General features: G+C 40.7%; 1 protein-coding gene across 7 annotated transcripts in view; it reads left to right on the forward strand.

Moving 5' to 3' along the window:
• Positions 1-21,954, forward strand: part of FAS (Fas cell surface death receptor) — a 79,519-nt gene that overhangs the window by 15,302 nt on the left and 42,263 nt on the right. For 3 of the 7 annotated variants that reach the window (XM_056530101.1, XM_056530100.1, XM_056530103.1), the window contains exon 2: positions 19,671-19,800. In XM_056530101.1, the coding sequence (XP_056386076.1) occupies positions 19,713-19,800 (88 nt within the window). In that variant the 5' untranslated portion in view covers positions 19,671-19,712. Of the gene's footprint in view, positions 1-12; positions 50-18,550; positions 18,633-19,668; positions 19,801-21,954 lie in introns of those variants that run through there. The other 4 variants (XM_056530098.1, XM_056530099.1, XM_056530104.1 and 1 more) reach the window with 3 other exon arrangements.

Consider the following 21,954-nt stretch of genomic DNA (forward strand, 5'->3'; position numbering starts at 1 on the left):
CATAGGATCACATACAGCCATGAAGTTTGGGTGCGGAGCTGCTCTGCTGGTGAGTTTATTATTGAAGACTATAGTTTCTATTAACTTATTTCGGATCTAATGACAGAACCTATATCTGAACTTCAGGGAAAAGTGAGAAAAAAACTACAACACAACATTCTGTCCTGAGCGCACGTAGACTTCGAATAGGGAAAAACAAACACTAGTGCAGATCTGTGTCCCAAGGAACGGTTCACACTGACGTCTGTGGTGGCAGCTGATACCATAGAAACGTTTCTTCTTCTTTTTTTTTTTGGTGTAAAATTCCAGAGCTTACAAGTTAGTTTTGATATGGATCCAGAAAAGATAAAACTGCACTGTCATTCCTCCTTCCTCTTCTGCTTAGTTTTTCTTAACTTTCTTTTTATCACTGACACTATGGCTGTTGTGGAACTACACCTCCCAGCACACCCTGACAGCTATAATCTGTAATGGCATGTGGTTAAAAGTAACAGAACACTGGTTTATATAATAGGACACTACTAATATTTACTAAAAAACCAACCATTGTTTGTGAAAATGCATTTGAATGGCTTGTTTGATACATGTGAGGACTTGTCCTAAGCTATTGGTCTTTTATCAGAGTTACAGCTGGTTCCGTCCTTTCTGTAGTTCAGCATAGGCTGCAATCACACGCCCGTCTAGACCCGTCCCGTTCTTCTCCCGTCAAAAATAAAAACGGACTTTAACGGATGCGAACGGATGTTATCCATTTGTATCCGTTTGGATCCATTATTGTTCTCATCCATTTTCCATAGACTTCAATAATAAATTTACTGTATCCGTTTTTTCTTCAGTTTTTTTTTAACGGGAGAAAAAATACTGCATGCACCGTCTTTTCTCCTGTAAGAAAAAAACGGAAATGAGCGCAGACGGGTGCAGACAGATGTGAAAGGATTGTAAAAAAAATCCTTGGGACCTATAACACTGCAAAAAAAATGTAAAAAAAAGTGTTCATAAAGGTCATTTAACCCCTTCCCTAATAAAAGTTTGAATCACCCCCCTTTTCCCATAAAAAAAATAAAACAGTGTAAATAAAAATAAACATATGTGGTATCGCCGCGTGCGTAAATGTCCGAACTATAAAAATATATCATTAATTAAACCGCACAGTCAATGGCGTATGCGCAAAAAAATTCCAAAGTCCAAAAAAGCGTATTTTGGTCACTTTTTATACCATTAAAAAATGAATAAAAAGTGATCAAAAAGTCAGATCAAAACAAAAATCATACCAATAAAAACTTCAGATCACGGCGCAAAAAATGAGCCCTCATACCGCCCTGTAGGTGGAAAAATAAAAAAGTTATAGGGGTCAGAAGAGGACATTTTTAAACGTATACATTTTCCTGCATGTAGTTATGATTTTTCCAGAAGTACGACAAAATCAAACCTATATAAGTAGGGAATTATTTTAACCATATGGACCTACAGAATAATGATAAGGTGTCATTTTTACGGAAATATGCACTGCGTAGAAACGGAAGCCCCCAGCCTTACAAAATGGCGTTTTTTCTTCGATTTTGTCGCACAATGATTTTTTTTTTCCATTTCGTCGTGAATTTTTGGGTAAAATGACTGATGTCACTGCAAAGTAGAATTGGTGACGCAAAAAATAAGCCATAATATGGATTTTTAGGTGGAAAATTGAAAGGGTTATGATTTTTAAAGGTAAGGAGGAAAAAACGAAAGTGCAAAAACGGAAAAACCCTGAGTCCTTAAGGGGTTAAATACACTTCTGGCTTTGGCTCAAAACCCCCCCCCCCCCCTCCAAAAAAAGAAAAAAAACTGTGTGGAAACCTAACCTCAAGAATATAAGGGAAGACTAATTAGAAATATACTATGGAAAGTAAAAACTAATTAAACACAAATTATTGATAAATTAAGGGTTTTTTATGTGCAATATACAATGTAAAAGAATTCAGTGTGTAAAAGAATTCAGAAATGATGTGCACTAACCCTTGAGTATACCTACTTGTCTTTAAGATAGTGAGAAAATGACATAGTGTGGGTGTTTTCATGTTCAGTTGCACCCACTTCAGATCACGAGATACCAGACAGCGTAAAACAGTTACTCTAACTACTGTATGTAAATGCTATATATAATGGCCCTGAATTACTATTGGAAACCCAACCTGCTTTGTCGGGCTGTGCCCCAGATTCTGGAGCATTGTGCCAGAAATTCTGTCTGTGCCAGAATTTGCGCCAGAATTAAAAAACAAACCTGACCGTCTCTCTGTATTACTGAGAAAACCCGAAAAAGGGGTATGGAAAAGGGGGTGTTCGCCAAAAAGGGGCATGTCCCCGACATTTTGTGGTGGATTTGAGCCGAGGAAAACCACACAGATCAGAGCATGTGTAAAAAATGCAAAATGTAGGGGAAAAAAAATGCACTCTACTCTTAGTAAATCAGGGCCACTATGTTAGAAAATATAGGAAAGAAAGAAAAGGGTGGGGGTGATGTAGTTAAATATGTTAAAGGGTTAAATGATGTTCAGGTAGTTGATCCATTTCCAAATGTATACAGTTTTTTTTTATGTGGGCCTCAAAAGACAGTAGGGGGTGGGGGTGGTATTCATCATGGTCTGTGAAAATCGAGTTCTTTTTAGGATAGGGTCACATGTAGTATATACGCTGCGTACGTGATGCATAGGTGTATTTCAGTGCTAACAAAATGTATGGGTGTTTAATATTACTCCCATAGACTTTGCTAGCACTGAATTATGCCTATGCATCAAGAACGCATGCATCAAATACACATATGCATCAAATATGCAGCCTAGACGCTACATGTGACCCTACCCTTATCCCTGTTCTCCTGTCATTCTAACGTATACCACGAAATACACGTTGGATCAACATGTGAACATGTCCTTAGCAACTTAACATAAAAACAAGGGGGTACAATTTGAGTCTAGTTACAAGGAGATCAGAAGCAATGTCAGAAAATATTATTTTAATGATAGAGTAGTAGTAGAGGATTGGAACAAACTACCATCAGATATTCTTTAGAAAAAAAATAAAATACCATCAAAGATCTATAGTTTTAGGTTTCTATATGTATAGGTCGTTTTAGCTAAGATTATTATGACGCATACATTTTTTGTATTTTTTTTTTGTAGTTTGTAAACCTTAAATGGACACATACTGTGTGTGGCTGTTCACTGTATACGGTATTTAGAGATCCCTTTTCATCTGTGTCAGGCTAGGATTCCACATTTTTTTCCCCTGTGTTTTTTCCACAGGAAAAAAATGCCAGAAAGAACACCAGTGCAATTTCCTGTGTCTGACGTTTTTTCTGGTGTTTTTGCATTTGAGTGGAAATTGCATTTTTCAAAATTTGTTGGGTACCAAAAAAAAAAAAGGAAAAAAATGTATTTAAAATAAATTTTTCATAAAGTGTGTGTGTTTCACTTTTGTTTTCTCTATTTTTAACATTTTTTAGGTAACACTACTACTCCCAGCATGGAACAGACTGTTCCATGATGGGAGTAGTAGTACCTGTACTAATAGACATATTGCCCGATGCGATCATAGATAATATGGCAGAGATGTGGAGCGGCTCTATACGGCGCTCACATCTCTGAACTATACTCTGGGCAGGCCAGTGATGTGAATAGAAATTCACATCACTCATTCACATTTTCCGCCCAGAGTGGGGATTGGCCGGATGGTTGCAGCCAGGGAAATATGAATGAGTGATGTTCTATTCATATCACTGGCCGGCCGGAGTACAGAGCACAGATACGGAGCACAATAGAAAGCTGCTCCGCATCTCTGCAATAGACAGGACGATCGCAGCGGATGTCAGGAGTCATACCCGCTGTGATCTGTCCTTAACTGCAGGTACTACTAATCCCAACATGGAGCACACTCTGCTCCATGCTGGGAGCTGTAGTACCTGCATTAATAGACAGAGCGCAGTGAGTGTAACTTCTGACACCTGTTGCGATCTGTCTATTAATGCAAGTACTACAGTTCCCAGCATGGAACAGAGTGTGCTCCATCTTGGGAGTAGTAGTACCTGCAGTTAAAAAAAGATCATAACTGATGTCACTCCTGACACCCTCTGTGATCCTACTGTATAATGTATAGATGCGGGTGGCTGCTCTTCTATGGTCCCCTGCACTGAGGTATATATATATATATATATATACATCTATTCATATTTCCTGCAGAGAGTTGTGATTGACTTGAACTATCTGGCCAATCACAGCTCTCTACGGGAAATATGAATAGGTGTATATATACAGCAGTGCAGGGGACCATAGAAGAGCAGCCGGCCGCATCTATACATTATACAGGATGATCACAATGGACCCGGGGCGATCTGTCAATTAGTACAGGTACTGCTACTCCCATCATGGAACAGTGTGTTTCATGCTGGGAGTAGTAGTACTAAAAAATAAAAAACACACACAAACTACATTTTTATTATTGCCGGCTACATTTTTAGTGCCCTGCCCACCCACATAAATTGATCCCAGTTTAAAATTGTATAAAAATTTCGTTATAAAAAAGATAAATTTCATTAAATACAATTTTTCCATCACAACTGTATCTTTTTTATTATTATTTTTTTTTAATGGTACCCTACAAAATTTTATTAAAAATTTATCTCAATCACTTTTTTGGATCGTTAAAGTCCAAAAAAGAATAAAAACTGCCTGCAAAAATGCCAAAGTTAAAACCCACATGGCATTTTTCTTGGTGGTTTTTTACTCCCATAGACTTCTATGGGAGAAAAACGCCATAGGCTCAACATGCTGCGATTATGCAAAACCGCCAAGGAGCTGAAAAAGAGTGAAAAAAATGCCAAAAAGATTTTTTTTTTTTAAACCGCCAAACTGAAAAACGCAAAGTGGAAAAATAATTTAGCGTTTTTTCATTGATTTACAGCTAACATCTGGCCGCAGCGTTTTTTGCGGCAGAACTGGCGTTTTTCTTGGCACCCACCAGAAAAAAAAAAAAAACAAGTGGAATTCCAGCCTCATCCAGCATTTAAAAGCTAATGGAGATCTAAACCTCCTGACCGTTACCTGCTTATAGTCTAATTCACTTTTTGTTGGTTCTTAGAAGATGGCAATTATTAGTTTTTTGTATTTGTATTGGTGAATGAGCTTGTGTGCAAAATGATTGACATCTTTACCTGTTTTACCTGTTGTGGCAGGTTGAATTCCCTGTATTATGTGCATACTCCATTAATAAATGACATGGTCCCACCTTGACAGAAAGAATGATTAATATTCTCACTCTTTGATCAGATCTATTATTTGGGTCTCTCTAAGTGACTAGGGTAATAAAAACATAAATAAATAAAATAAAAATTGCAATGAATAAATATGTACTCACCTGCCATAATTCCATGCCTCTGCTGGTCAGCAGACAGTGCTCGCTTCCTTGTTGCCTCTACACACAAGGAAGTGGCCAGTGAAGAGATGACTCACTGGGGGGGGGGGGGGGGGGGGTTACATAGTTACATAGTTAGTACGGTCAAAAAAAGACATATGTCCATCAAGTTCAACCAGGGAATTAAGGGGTAGGGGTGTGGCGCGATATTGGGGAAGGGATGGGATTTTATATTTCTTCATAAGCATTAATGTTATTTTGTTCCATGAATGTATCTAATCCTGTTTTAAAGCTGTTAATTGTTCCTGCTGTGACCAGTTCCTGAGGTAGACCGTTCCATAAATTCACAGTCTTCACGGTAAAGAAGGCGTGTCGCCCCTTTAGACTAAATCTTTTCTTCTCCAGACGGAGGGAGTGCCCCCTCGTCCTTTGGGGGGGTTTAACCTGGAACAGTTTTTCTCCATATTTTTTGTATGGGCCATTAATATACTTATATACATTTATCTTGTCCCCCCTTAAACGTCTCTTCTCAAGACTAAACAATTGTAACTCCTTTAATCGCTCCTCATAGCTAAGATGTTCCATGCCCCATATTAGTTTAGTCGCGCGTCTCTGTACCCTTTTCAGCTCCACAGTGTCCCTTTTATGGACAGGTGCCCAAAACTGAACAGCATATTCCAGGTGAGGCCGTACCAATACTTTATAAAGGGGGAGTATTATGTCCCTGTCCCTTTAGTCCATGCCTCTTTTGATACATGACAATATCCTGCCGGCTTTGGAAGCAGCAGCCTGACATTGCATGCTATTCTGTAGTCTGTGATCTACAAGTACACCCAGATCCTTCTCTACCAGTGACTCTGCCAGTTTAATCCCCCCTAAGACATACGATGCATGCAGGTTATTAGTACCCAGATGCATAACTTTACATTTATCCACATTGAACCTCATTTGCCAAGTGGATGCCCAGACACTTAGTCTATCCAAGTCATCTTGTAACTTATGCACATCCTCTATAGACTGTACCGTGCTACAAAGCTTGGTGTCATCTGAAAAGATAGAAACAGAGCTGTTAATACCATCCTCTATATCATTGATAAATAAATTAAACAACAGCGGGCCCAGTACTGAACCTTGGGGTACACCACTAATAACCGGGGACCAATCAGAGTACGAATCATTGACCACCACTCTCTGGGTACGATCCATGAGCCAGTGTTCAATCCAGTTACAAACTAAAATTTCCAAACCCAAAGACCTTAACTTACCTGTCAGACGTCTATGAGGGACAGTATCAAACGCTTTAGCAAAATCCAGAAACACTATATCCACAGCCATTCCTCTGTCAAGGCTTCTACTAACCTCTTCATAAAAGCAAATTAGATTGGTTTGACAACTTCTATCCTTAGTAAACCCATGCTGGCTAGCACTTATAATACTATTATCCCCTATGTATTCCTGTATGTAATCCCTTATAAGTCCTTCAAACAATTTACCCACAACGCACGTTAAACTTACCGGTCTATAGTTTCCTGGGGAAGACCTAGAGCCCTTTTTGAAGATTGGCACCACATTCGCCTTGCGCCAGTCCCTTGGCACAATACCAGACACCAGAGAATCTCTAAATATCATGAACAGGGGTACAGATATTACTGAACTTACCTCTCTAAGAACTCTTGGGTGTAGTCCATCCGGCCCTGGGGATTTGCTTACATTTATATCACTTAACTTACCTTGTACCATCTCTACATTAAGCCAGTTCAGTACATTACATGATGTGTTACCAGCACTGACCTGGCCAATGTCAGCTCCTTTTTCCATAGTGTATACAGAACTAAAGAACCCATTCAGTAGCTCTGCTTTCTCTTTATCGCCTGTGACAACCTCCCCATTATCATTATTAAGGGGTCCTACATGCTATGTCCTTGGTTTTTTTGCATTTATATATCTAAAAAAATATTTAGGATTAGTTTTGCTTTCTTTGGCCACCTGTCTCTCGTTTTGAATTTTTGCTGTTTTTATTACATTTTTACAGATTTTATTAAGCTCTTTGTACTGTTTAAATGTTATCGCTGACCCATCAGATTTGTATTTTTTGAAGGCTATTTTTTTGTTGTCTATTGCTCTTTTAACATCATTTGTCAGCCATGTAGGATTTAGTTTTAATCGTTTATATTTGTTCCCCTTTGGTATATATTTAGATGTATAGTTATTTAGAGTTGATTTAAAGATGTCCCATTTACCTTCTGTATCCGTATTTGAGAACACCTCCCCCCAGTCTATGTCCTGTAGTGCATCCCTCAGCCCAGGGAAGTTTGCCTTTTTAAAGTTATATGTTTTTGCCTTCCCCGCCTGTCTTTGTTTTCTACATTTTAAGTCAAAAGTAACTATATTGTGGTCGCTATTACCAAGGTTTTCCCGCACAGTTACATTACCAACCAGCTCTGCGTTGTTGGAAATGATCAGATCCAACAAGGCATCACTTCTTGTTGGGTCCTCCACAAACTGGCCCATAAAATTATCCTGCAATAAATTTAGAAATTGTCGCCCCTTTGTAGTTTTAGTCAACCCCGGACCCTAATCTATATCTGGATAGTTAAAATCTCCCATTATTACCACTGTACCTGCCCGGGCGGCCCTCTCTATTTGTTTATGAAGCCGAACTTCTATCTCTTCAGTGATATTAGGGGGTCTGTAGATTACCCCAAATATTATTTTTTCAGTATTTCCCTCCTTTTGTAATTCTACCCACAGTGATTCCACCTCCTCAAAATCATCACACACTATGGCATCGTTCACACTGACTTTCATACCACTTCTTACATACAGACAGACTCCACCACCTTTTTCTGTTCATTCTATCCTTGCGAAACAATGTAAACCCCTGCAGATTGACAGCCCAGTCATGCGAGGAGTCCAGCCATGTCTCAGTGACCCCAACTATATCAATATGTTCCTCCAGTATCAAGGCCTCAAGCTCCCCCATTTTATTTGCTAGGCTTCTGGCATTTGTGAACATACACTTTACATTTCCATCCTTTATGTTATTGGGGTTAATGGGATTCAAGGGTGTAAGTTTTATTTTCCTATGAAGCCTATTCCTATTAACTATTCTAACCCCTCCCTCCGTTCCACCCCCAGGTACATTTATAATTCCCACCTCTCTATCTACACTATCTTCCCCCTCTTTGCTGTAGGTTCCCTCCCCCCAAGTCCCTAGTTTAAACACTCCTCCACCCTTCTAGCCATCTTCTCCCCAAGCAAAGCTGCACCCTCCCCATTGAGGTGCAGCCCGTCCCTACGGTAGAGCCGGTAACCGACAGCGAAGTCAGCCCAGTTCTCCATGAACCCAAACTCTTCCTTCCTACACCAGCTTCTGAGCCACTTGTTTACCTCCCTGATCTCCCGCTGCCTCTCTGGTGTGGCTCGTGATACTGGTAGTATTTCAGAAAATACTACCTTGGAGGTCCTTGCCTTAAGCTTGCGGCCTAAGTCCCTGAAATCATTTTTAAGGACACTCCACCTACCTCTTACTTTGTCATTGGTGCCAATATGTACCATGACTGCTGGGTCCTCTCCAGCCCCGCCCAGCAACCTGTCAACCCGATCCGCGATGTGCCGAACTCGTGCGCCAGGCAGACAACACACTGTTCGGCGATCCCGGTCTTTGTGACAGATTGCCCTGTCTGTCCCCCTAATTGTCTGTCCCCCTGGTTGTTTCACTGTTGCAGTCAGTAATTGCCTGAGTGGGCACTTCCTTGTGTCAAGAGAAAGCAAGGGAGTGGTGAGCAACAGGTGCCAAGCACTTTTGGAATGGCAGTAGTGTGGGATTGTGGTAGTATTGGTAGCCTGGCCACTAAACAATAGCTTTAAGGGGAACTATCAGCAAGTTATAGCATGCTAACCTGCTGATATAACACAAATCATGATGATACCTTTAACCCCTTAACGACAATGGACGTAAATGTACGTCATGGTGACGTGGCACTTAGCGCACCATGCCATACATTTACGCACCGCCATGATCACGAGCATCGGAGCGGTGCTCGCGTCATGCCTGGCAGGTCCCGGCTGCTATCAGTGCAGCAGTGCAGCAGTGCGGTACTTTGCATGGATGATCGGATCGCCGATCATCCAGCATGGTGGCCAGAGGTCCCCTCACCTGTCTCCGGCCGTCTCCCGGGCCCTGGTCTGAGATTGAGCAGACCAGAGCAGAAGATCACCGATAATACTGAGCAGTGCTATGTCCTATACATAGCACTGAACAGTATTAGCAATCAACTCATTTTAATTAATAGTCCCCTATGGGGACATAAAAAAAAAATGTAAAAAAAAAAATACAAAAAAAGGAAAAAAAATTAAAATAAAAAAGTAAAAAAATGTGAAAAATCCCCTCCCCCAATAAAAAGTAAAACGTCCGTTTTTCCCATTTTACCCCCCAAAAAGCGTAGTAAAAATAATTAATACACATATTTGGTATCGCCGTGTGCATAAAAGTCTGAACTATTAAAATTTATTGTTAATTATCCCGTGCGGTGAACTGCGTAAACGTAAAAAAATTTAAAAAAATTGCTTTTTTGTTACATTTTATTCCAAAAAAGATAAATAAAAAGTAAAACCTAAGCAAAAGTGGTACTGATAAAAACTACAGATCATGGCACAAAAAAATTAGCCCTCAAACCGCCCCATATACGGAAAAATGAGAAAGTTATAGGTGGTCAGAATAGAGCAATTTCAAACATACTAATTTTGTTAAAATGGTTTGAGATTCCTTTTTTTTTTTAAGCGGTACAATTATAGAAAAGCATATAACATGGGTATCATTTTAACCCCTTCAGGACGGAGCCCATTTTGGCCTTAAGGACCGGAGCGTTTTTTGCACATCTGACCACTGTCACTTTAAACATTAATAACTCTGGGATGCTTTTAGTTATCATTCTGATTCCGAGATTGTTTTTTCGTGACATATTCTACTTTAACATAGTGGTAAATTTTTGTCGAAAATCCGTAAATTTGATGAAAAATTTGAAAATTTTGCATTTTTCTAACTTTGAAGCTCTCTGCTTGTAAGGAAAATGGATATTACGAATACATTTTTTTTTGGTTCACATATACAATATGTCTACTTTATGTTTGCATCATAAAATTGATGAGTTTTTACTTTTGGAAGACACCAGAGGGCTTCAACGGTCAGCAGCAATTTTCCGATTTTTCACAAAATTTTCAAACTCGCTATTTTTCATGGACCAGTTCAGGTTTGAAGTGGATTTGAAGGGTCTTCATATTAGAAATACCCCATAAATGACCCCATTATAAAAACTACACCCCCAAAGTATTCAAAATGACATTCAGTAAGTGTTTTAACCCTTTAGGTGTTTCACACGAATAGCAGCAAAGTGAAGGAGAAAATTCACAATCTTGATTTTTTACACTTACATGTTCTTGTAGACCCAATTTTTGAATTTTTACAAGGGGTAAAAGGACAACATTTTTACTTGTATTTGTAGCCCAATTTCTCTCGAGTAAGCACATACCTCATATGTCTATGTAAAGTGTTCGGCGGGCGCAGTAGAGGGCTCAGAAGGGAAGGAGCGACAAGGGGATTTTGGAGAGTACGTTTTTCTGAAATGGTTTTTGGGGGGCATGTCACCTTTAGGAAGCCCTTATGGTGCCAGAACAGCAAAAAAAAAAAAACACATGGCATACCATTTTGGAAACTAGACCCCTCGGGGAATGTAACATGGGATAAAGTGAACCTTAATACCCCACAGGTGTTTCACGACTTTTGCAAGTAATTCCGGGTCACCGGGTCACTGGAGACCAGATTGACCCGGAAACGCCGCAGATCGCTGGATTGAATTGTCCAGCGACCTCATGTGGGGGCATAATGACCCCCCTGGGCGATATGCCGGGATGCCTGCTGAACGATTTCAGCAGGCATCCGGCTCCGGTCCCCAACCGGCTAGCGGTGGGGGCCGGAATTCCCACGGGCGTATGGATACGCCCTCGGTCCTTAAGGACTCGGGATGCAGGGTGTATCCATATGCCCTATGTCCTGAAGAGGTTAATCGTATTGACCCACAGAATAAAGAAAACATGTAATTTTTTCCTGAAAATGTACAGCGTTAAAACAAAACCTTCAAAAATGTGCTAAATTGCGGTTTTGTTTTCAATTTTCTAACATAAATAATATTATTTTTGGTTGCGCTGTACATTTTATGGTAAAATAAGTGACGTAATTACAAAGTACAATTGGTGATGCAAAAAACAAGCCCTCATATGGGTCTGTGGATGGAAATATAAGAGTTATGATTTTTAGAAGGCAAGGAGGAAAAACGAAAATGCTAAAATAAAATGGGCCTGGTCCTTAAGGGGTTAAATGGGTTATCCAGTAAAAATATTTTATTCTGTAGGTCCATAAGATTAAAATGATACCCTACTTATGTAGGTTTCATTTTGTTGTACTTCTGGAAAAAATCATAACTACATGCAGGAAAATTAATAAGTTTAAAATAGTCATCTTCTGACCCCTATAACTTTTTTTATTGATCAGACTTTTTGATCACTTTTAATTAATTTTTTCGTGATATAAAAAGTGACCAAAAATATACTATTTTTGAATTTTGAATTTTTTTGTGCTTACGCCATTGACCGTGCGGCTTAATTAATTATATATTTTTATAATTTGGACATTTCTGCATGCGGCGATACCACATATGTTTATTTTTATTTACACAGTTTTTTTATGGGAAAAGGGGGGTGATTCAAACGTTAATTAGGGAAGGGGTTAAATGATCTTTATTCACTTTTTTTTCACTTTTTTTTTTTTTTGCAATGTTATAGCTCCCATAGGGGGCTATAACACTGCACACACTGATCTTTTACATTGATCAATGGTTTCTCATAGGAAACCATTGATCAATGATTCTGCCGCTTTAATGCTCATGCCTGGATCTCAAGCACTGAGCAGTCATTTGGCAATTGGACACCAGGAGGCAAGGTAGGGGACCCTGCTGCTGTATCTCAGCTGTTGGGGATGCCGCGATTTCGCCATGCGGACATCCCGAACAACCCCCTGAACTAACCGGCAATGATTTACTTTCACTTAAGAGGTGGCGCTCAACTTTAAATGCCATGTGTAAAGGGTTAATAGCGCTTGACACCGCGATCAGTGCCGCGTGCTATTAACCACGAGTCAACGGCCGGGCCTGACCCGCTATGACGCCGTGGCCCCGCGTTATAGAACAGTAGCGGACTCATGATGTACCAGTACGTCATAGGTCCTTAAGGGGTTAAACAAAAGGTAAGAGTAGACCAATCTTCAAATCCAGTCATTAAACCTAAGATGTCATGGTCATTAATAACTCCAGCATTTAAGTGGTTATGGGATGCTTTTGTTAACCCACTGGCCTCCTGTAATGTAATCATGGTGTGCTGATGTTTTCTAATGCATCCAGGCCCCTTACTATTCCCAGGCCCATCATCATCCCTGGGATGTGTCACTTCCACTATTCCAGCTGTTGTTAACAACTTAGCCTAGGTAGGCCTGATGACATCATGTCTACACATTGGTCTATGCTGGGGTATCATTTTGATGTCTTGTAGGCCACAGGCCTAATTCAACCTATAGCCAACATGATGTTGGAATAAATGACCATCTCAAGCTGACATGATGAAGTGATGTCATCAAACAGCTGCTGAGAATCCAACTGTGTATGCTGAAGGACGCATGTATACTGCTCTTCCCCACTCAACATGGGAAAGAGACTAGGTAAAAAAAAAAAAATTTTGAGAGCCACTAACGGGCAGCTATACTGTAGGGCAGCATTAGGGGAAAAGTTCTGCGAGGGGGCACAAAGGGAAACCATTCTTTGAGGAGGCAAAAATAGACAACTATACTGTGAGGAGCACATAGGATGTACCTATACTGTGAGTTGCATATAGGATGTACCTATACTGTGAGGAGCACATAGGATGTACCTATACTGTGAGTTGCATATAGGATGTACCTATACTGTGAGGAGCACATAGGATGTACCTATACTGTGAGTTGCATATAGGATGTACCTATACTGTGAGGAGCACATAGGATGTACCTATACTGTGAGGAGCACATAGGATGTACTGATACTGTGAGGAGCACATAGGATGTACCTATACTGTGAGTTGCACATAGGATGTACCTATACTGTGAGTTGCACATAGGATGTACCTATACTGTGAGTTGCATATAGGATGTACCTATACTGTGAGGAGCACATAGGATGTACCTATACTGTGAGGAGCACATAGGATGTACCTATACTGTGAGGAGCACATAGGATGTACCTATACTGTGAGGAGCACATAGGATGTACCTATACTGTGAGTTGCACATAGGATTTACCTATACTGTGAGGAGCACATAGGATGCACCTATACTGTGAGGAGCACATAGGATGTACCTATACTGTGAGTTGCACATAGGATGTACCTATACTGTGAGGAGCACATAGGATGTACCTATACTGTGAGGAGCACATGGGATGCACCTATACTGTGAGTTGCATATAGGATGTACCTATACTGTGAGTTGCACATAGGATGTACCTATACTGTGAGTTGCAAATAGGATGTGCCAATACTGTGAGTTGCACACAGGATGTACCTATACTGTGAGTTGCATATAGGATGTACCTATACTGTGAGGAGCACATAGGATGTACCTATACTGTGAGTTGCACATAGGATGTACCTATACTGTAAGTTGCAAATAGGATGTGCCAATACTGTACTGTGAGGAGCACATAGGATGTACCTATACTGTGAGTTGCATATAGGATGTACCTATACTGTGAGGAGCACATAGGATGTACCTATACTGTGAGTTGCACATAGGATGTACCTATACTGTGAGGAGCACATAGGATGTACCTATACTGTGAGTTGCACATGGGATGTACCTATACTGTGAGTTGCATATAGGATGTACCTATACTGTGAGTTGCACATAGGATGTACCTATACTGTGAGTTGCACATAGGATGTACCTATACTGTAAGTTGCATATAGGATGTACTGATACTGTACTGTGAGGAGCACATAGGATGTACCTATACTGTGAGTTGCATATAGGATGTACCTATACTGTGAGGAGCACATAGGATGTACCTATACTGTGAGGAGCACATAGGATGTACCTATACTGTGAGTTGCACATAGGATGCACCTATACTGTGAGTTGCATATAGGATGTACCTATACTGTGAGTTGCACATAGGATGTACCTATACTGTCAGTTGCACATAGGATGTACCTATACTGTGAGTTGCATATAGGATGTACCTATACTGTGAGTTGCACATAGGATGTACCTATACTGTGAGTTGCACATAGGATGTACCTATACTGTGAGTTGCACATAGGATGTACCTATACTGTGAGTTGCACATAGGATGTACCTATACTGTGAGTTGCACATAGGATGTACCTATACTGTGAGGAGCACATAGGATGTACCTATACTGTGAGGAGCACATAGGATGTACCTATACTGTGAGTTGCACATAGGATGTACCTATACTGTGAGTTGCATATAGGATGCACCTATACTGTGAGTTGCACATAGGATGTACCTATACTGTGAGTTGCACATAGGATGTACCTATACTGAGAGTTGCATATAGGATGTACCTATACTGTGAGTGGCACTAAGAGGGCACCATTACTTTGTAGGCAACACTAAGGGTACATTGTAACCGGGGGGTACTAAGGGGTCAGCATTACTGTGTGCAGGGCTCTGCAGTGGGGCATGATTACTGTAAAGAGAAGAAAGGAAGAACTGTTATATGAAGGACTGCAGTGACACTAATGACACTGTGAGAGGCCAAAGGGGCTCTATTTAAGTGTGGTGATATTATTACATTGTGAGGGCACTTAGAAGTACGATTACTGAGTGGAGTAGTCATCATATAGATCTTCCATCTGATTAGATCCCAGTACTGAGCTTGGCTTTGCTTCTGTACTGGTGCTATATTTATGAGATGAGCTCACTTAGGAAATGTGCACACTGGGGAGAATGACAAGCACAATCTCCTTGCTGAAATTTTAGAGCAGAAGTCCTTTCTGCTCCATGCTGAAATTAAGCAGAAATGTAGAATACACACAATGGGTAAAATAAGTATTGAACAATCACATTTCTCTCACTTAAAGCGTACCCATCAGATCCAACAAAAAACATTTTTTTAAATATATCACTCACTATCTAATCCTGACCATGTACATCCAATTTATCACCTTTATTTATTTTTTATTACACTTTTAATTTTGCTCACTAGTCTGAATTCCTCTCAAATGGAGGGGGTGTGGCCTCACTTTGCAGGTATCCGCCCCCTCCCTCAGTATGCTGTCTGCTCACATCTCCCCTAGCATTAGCAAAACTACAACTCCCAGCTTGTCCTCACTGACAGTAGCGGGACACAAGCTGACAGTGGGAGGACTTTTCCTCCAGCTGTGAGCCCTGCGCTAACAGATGTCAATCAAGGAAGTGTGTCCATGACATAGGTGATGACGCATGGACACAGCAGGACTAGTATGTGTCCAGGCAGGGGGGGGGGCAGTTTGACTGGCTTTTTCAGTATGAAATACCTATTGGTTTTGCATGCTTTACAACATATCAAAAGTTTTTGTATCTGACAGTGCCCATTTAATATACTTCTAAAGGTGCTATTGACATGAATTTTTCACAAGCTTGAACCTAACTCCTAATAGCGGACATCAGTGATCCTGCTTATGCTCACCATTAGCCGCCCTTCATATGCCGTGATCAATGCTGATCACAGCATCTAAAGCAGTTGCGGGCTTTGGAGACTCATCGGACCACCCGAAGGGTGATCACAAGGGTCCAATGAGTGAAGATGGCAAAAGAGATCTCCTCACCTGTTCCATGCTTCTCTGGAAATCTTCTTGTATAGTCTGCCCACACAAGCAGGTTGCACAAGTAGGTTGCCAATATCACTGATCTGTACTTTGCCATTGCATAACACTGAACAGTAATAGCGATCAAAACATTGCTATAAATTGTCCCTATGGGGACTTAATTTTTTTTTACAATAAATAGTAAAGAAAAGTTTTAAATGGGAATAAGCCCCTCCCCCAATAACATTTTTAAAAAATCCTCTCCCCCAATAAGATTTTACTTAAGTCTAACATTGTAGACTGTTGGTCACATCACTTCCCAGAATAAATGGTATAAAAAGTGATCAAAAAGTCACATAGATAAAAACTACACATCACAGCTTAAAAAAATCCTCATACAAAGCTGTATATGCAAAAGTTAGAAAGTTATAGGAATTAGACTTGGACAATTAAAGGACATCTGCAGTGCTGGGCAGAAAAACTTTTTTTTACCTCATTTAATAGGTCTTTGAAAGACCTTTCCAACGATGTCTCCCCCATCAAAATTGGCCCAGTCGTTCTCCCGTTATCAGCACACGAATTACGGAGGAGAAGTGAAAATAAAACTACATCTCCCATCATGCCTTGTGCTTACTTCCTGTAAGCTGCTGCCCTCCCCCTGTTCTATCCCCCCCGAGCAAATTATTATATTGTAACGCCCACATCTCCCTTCCCTATGCATACACCCTCCCCTTCTGCTCATCTCCCCCTCCCCATGCTGCTCCTGTCCAGTGATGAAGCAGCTGCCTCCGTGCTCACTGTAGTGTGGACACTGGAGAGTGGATAGTGAAAGGAAAAATGGTAAAAAAAACATAATTGTTTGTCTATAAAACTGTCCTGATAGGTGTCCCTCCATCTTTTTCACAACTACAACTCCAAGTATGCCCAGTTATTTTATATGCTGTTCGGGCATGCTGGGAATTCCAGTGGTGCCTCCAGCTGTTGCAAGACTACAAATCCCAGCATGCCCTGTCAGCTTTCTGCTGTATGTGCATGCTTGGAGTTGCAGAGGTGACTCCAGCTGTTGTAAGACTATACATCCAAGCATGCCGTGTCAGCTTTCTGCTGTTTGAGTGTATAAAGGAGTTGTAGTTCACCAACACCTCTACTGTATCAGGAGACTCTTGGGAGTTGTAGTTCACCAACACCTCTATTGTATCAGGAGACTCCTGGGAGTTGTAGTTCACCAACACCTCTATTGTATCTCTGTAGTCTCCTGGGAGTTGTAGTTCACCAACACCTCTATTGTACCTCTGTAGTCTCCTGGGAGTTGTAGTTCACCAACACCTATATTGTATCTCTGTAGTCTCCTGGGGGTTGTAGTTCATCAACACCTATATTGTATCTCTGTAGTGTCCTGGGAGTTGTAGTTCACCAACACCTCTATTGTATCTCTGTAGTCTCCTGGGAGTTGTAGTTCACCAACACCTATATTGTATCTCTGTAGTCTCCTGGGAGTTGTAGTTCACCAACACCTATATTGTATCTCTGTAGTCTCCTGGCTGGGAGTTGTAGTTCACCAACACCTGTATTGTATCTCTGTAGTCTCCTGGGAGTTGTATGTCACCAACACCTCTATTGTATCTCTGTAGTTTCCTGGGGGTTGTAGTTCACCAACACCTATATTGTATCAGGAGTCTCCTGGGAGTTGTAGTTCACCAACACCTCTATTGTATCTCTGTAATCTCCTGGGAGTTGTAGTTCATACACCAGTGTTTCCCAACCAGGGTGCCTCCAGATGTTGCAAAACTACTACTCCCAGCATTCCCTGGTTGGAAAACACTGGCATACACACACATAACAGGGACTACAACTCCCAGCATGTGTCATTCAGTAGTCCCCCCCCTCACACACAGAATCATCTCCAGTATGATATTTATTCCCTGTAGTCTATACACCACCAGCCCGTGCAGTGTAATATGTCTCCTCCACACACACGTCCTCCCCTCCCTGCTCTGTGGTTTGCTCTGTGTTTTCCCCCGTGATAACTTGAATCCTCCCCGTGATAAGTGAGGTCCTATGTAGACAGAGCAGGGGAGGGGGGAGGAGCTGTGGACGTCCTCATTCTCCCCCTGCTTGAATCTTACAGATAGGGGCGTTTCTCAGGATGAGCCTATGGCTGCCTCAGAAAGCACCCGCTCATGCATATGCATAAGCAGGGAGGAGCTGACAGAGGCTAGGGGGAGCACAAACACTGCTGGGAGGAAGAGATCTCCGTCCCCAAGATGGCGGCTGCAATGTAATGAATAGGGGACGGACGCAGGACTACTGGGCTATGCTGGCAACTCTAATATCTCAGAAACGGCTGCATATAGGTAAATAGGACTAATTGACTGAATTGTATAACTTTTGTTTGGGGAACATTTGGGCAGGGATTTTTGACCACTACAGTTGTCCTTTAATTTTAAGAATAGTTATTTTGTTTAAAAAGTTAGACTTCTTTAATTGAAAAAGATTATATGTCAGTTATATTATAGAGTGCACTGCGTAACCCCCCACCCCCACAACAATAAGCTAAATTGTGTTGTATTTTTTTACAATCCCTCACACAAATACCAATTTTTCATTGTTCCGTACATTTTATGTAAAATTAAATGTGTCATTACAAAGTAAAATTGGTTGCGCAAAAAAAAAATGGATGGAAATAAAAGTTTTCCCTTTTAAAAGGTGAGGAGAAAAAAAACAAAAATGCTAAAATTAAAATTGACTGTGTCCTCAAGGTAAAAATGGGCTGTGTCCTTAAGGGGTAAAGTTTACCTGTCACAGTGAGCCGCGGCAGGATAGGTTTAAACGTCTTGAGAAATCTCGTAGCCCGGGACTTGCTCTGAGACTAAAGCGTTCAGGATTCTGAATGCCAGAATCCCATACAAGTCTATGGACTTCCGGCTTTCCAACTCCTGATCGTGTGTGTCGGATGATGTTACAGGCTACGAGATTGTCTGGAACTTTGTCTATTTAAAGAACTAAATCTGCATAGTCTAAAGGTAAGAAAGGAAATGGGGGACATGATTGAAACCTTTTATATATGTTAAAGATTAGTAAATAATAAGTTGGATAAACATTCAGTAGATGTGGTTAGTAAATGCATAGTAAGTAAATGTAAACCTACCGGGAATAAACATACATTACATCTATCCTACGATAAAAATAAGGGAAATAATATAAAGGTGGACTAGATGGATCAGGTGGTCTTTCTGTAGACAATATTCCATATACGGTATCTTTTTTGTACGCTTTTTTTTTTTTTTTTTTTGAGAATAGTAATGCTGTGTACATCAATAATTGTTAACCTTTTATATGTTTACATAATAAAACAATATTGACTGCTTTTCTCTGCCTTCTTATCTTTATAGATCCTAATACAATGTAGTGTGGTGTTTCCATATTCCAGTTACATGTTACACAAGCTGAGGAAGAGAGAAATTGAGTGTCCAGGAGGTGAATACTTTTCAGGAACTTACTGTTGTGAGTTCTGTAAGCCAGGTAAGTTACATTTCAGTATTTGTCTATAGAGGATCTATCTGCTCTTTTGACATATCTGTTTTGGGTAACACTTCTACTCCTATGAAATTTCAATTCCGAACCACCTTTGTTTTAAATTCAGCATTTTGTCTTTCACGCAGTTTATTTTTTATTTTTTGGCCATTCTTGACCAGAAAAAAAAAAACAGGAAAAACGTCATAAAAACTGCCCTTGCATCTTACAGTTTAAAAAAAAAAAATGTTTTTACACCTGTGCGGAAACGCTATTTTTTGACCCTGTGGCAGTTTATAGCGTCACTACTTGCCTCTGCAGGGTGTAAAGTATAACCTCAGTACAGGAGCCGGACAGAAGTCCGTGCTACTAACAGGGATAAGCTCTGCCGGTAGCTATACAGCCTCAAGTACAGCTCAGGCTGGGCAGGAGGTATACGTTTTATAGCTTCTGCCCAGTGAGAACATACAGTGAAGCAGTGATCTCTATAGGTTGCTGGTTTACTGTAGCTCATTGTTAGGTGGCGCTCTGTGCCGATCCAGTAATGAAAGAGTTAACTAGCACTAGTTTACTGCCAGGATCTTACCGCCTAGGCCCTGGAGCACCATTTTTCACACCCCAGGCCTGTTGATACCCCTGTAGCGGTGAGTCGTGGAATTATAATTGAGGGTAAGTGCTAGCTGTTTTTAAGGCTAATTCTAAGTTACTTAGCCTTCAAATAATTTGAAGAAAAACACAGCACTATTTTTTTACTATTTTTATTACAAAAAACACTCCCCCACAGCCCTCATTAACCTTTTCATCCCCTAATGGAAATCACCCATAAACTGAAAAATTGAAAAAGGGTTTGTTCACATTTTTAACATGCCTTTTTAACCAATCGCTGCATGTAAAAAGAGCCTTACTCACCCACCCTGGTTCCTGTTCTGTCATCTTGAGGTGGGGCTACAGAACTAGAGGCCAGACTGGAACCAGGTCGGGGTCAGTGGATGTCTGCCCAAACTGTATACAGTCTTCTATAGAGATCGCTGGTTTATTGTATGTTCTATAAAGTGAAAAAATTATAGGGGTCTGACTAAGGCAATTTAAATCAGACTTGTTTTTATCTTTAACAGTGCAATAATAGGCTCCTATGACACTGCCGTTGAGACCCGGCAGTGCAGTGGCCGTTACGAAATGAGGGGAGAATAGCGGGAGAAAAATGACTGCATGTGCCTTCATTTTCTCCTGCTACTCTTGCTATAAAAAAAAACAGCGCCCGACGGACCCCATTATAGATAATGGCATCCTTTGGGAACCGTTTTGCCCTTCGTGCCCTGTCCTGATGATAACTGCCGTTAAAGGGGTACTCCATCCTAGACATCTTATCCCCGCAATCAGACATTTTATCCCCTATCCTTTGGATAGGGGATAATATGTCTAGGGCGAAGTACCCCTTTAACGGCAAACAACGGTAGTGTGAAAGAAGCCATATAAAAGTATGTAACTCCTTACATTGTCTTTACAGAGAAAGAGGTTCTACGTTTGCTGTCTAAAGTGAAGACAAATAAGTCACAGGGGCCTGATGGCATACACCCAAAATTATTAAAAGCTTAGCGGTGAGCTAGAAAAACCGTTAACAGATTTATTTAACCAATCACTGGTAACAGGAGCCGCCCCGGAAGATTGTAAATTAGCAAATGTCGTGCCCATTCACAAGAAAGGTAGTAGGGAGGAATCAAGCAACTATAGGCCAGTAAGTCTGACATCAATAGTTGGGAAATTAATGGAAACCCTACTAAAGGATAGGATTGTGGATCATCAAAAATCCCTAGGTTTGCAAGATGAAAAACAACATGGGTTTACTTCAGGGAGATCATGGCAAACAAATCTTAATGATTTTTTTTGACTGGGTGACTAAAATAATAGATGGGGGAGGGGCAGTAGACATCACATATCTAGATTTTAGTAAGGCTTTTGACACCGTCCCAAAGAGAAGATAGTACAGTCATTGAGCTTGGACTCCCATATTGTTGAGTGGATTAGGCAGTGGCTGAGTGACAGACAACAGAGGGTTGTAGTCAATGGAGAATATTCAGACCAAGGTCTTGTCACCAGTGGGGTACCTCAGGGATCTGTACTGGGACCAATTTTGGTTAATATCTTCATTAGTGATATTGCAAA

This window comes from Hyla sarda, chromosome 7 (genome assembly GCF_029499605.1).
Source record: "Hyla sarda isolate aHylSar1 chromosome 7, aHylSar1.hap1, whole genome shotgun sequence".
NCBI classification, from domain to species: Eukaryota; Metazoa; Chordata; class Amphibia; order Anura; family Hylidae; genus Hyla; species Hyla sarda.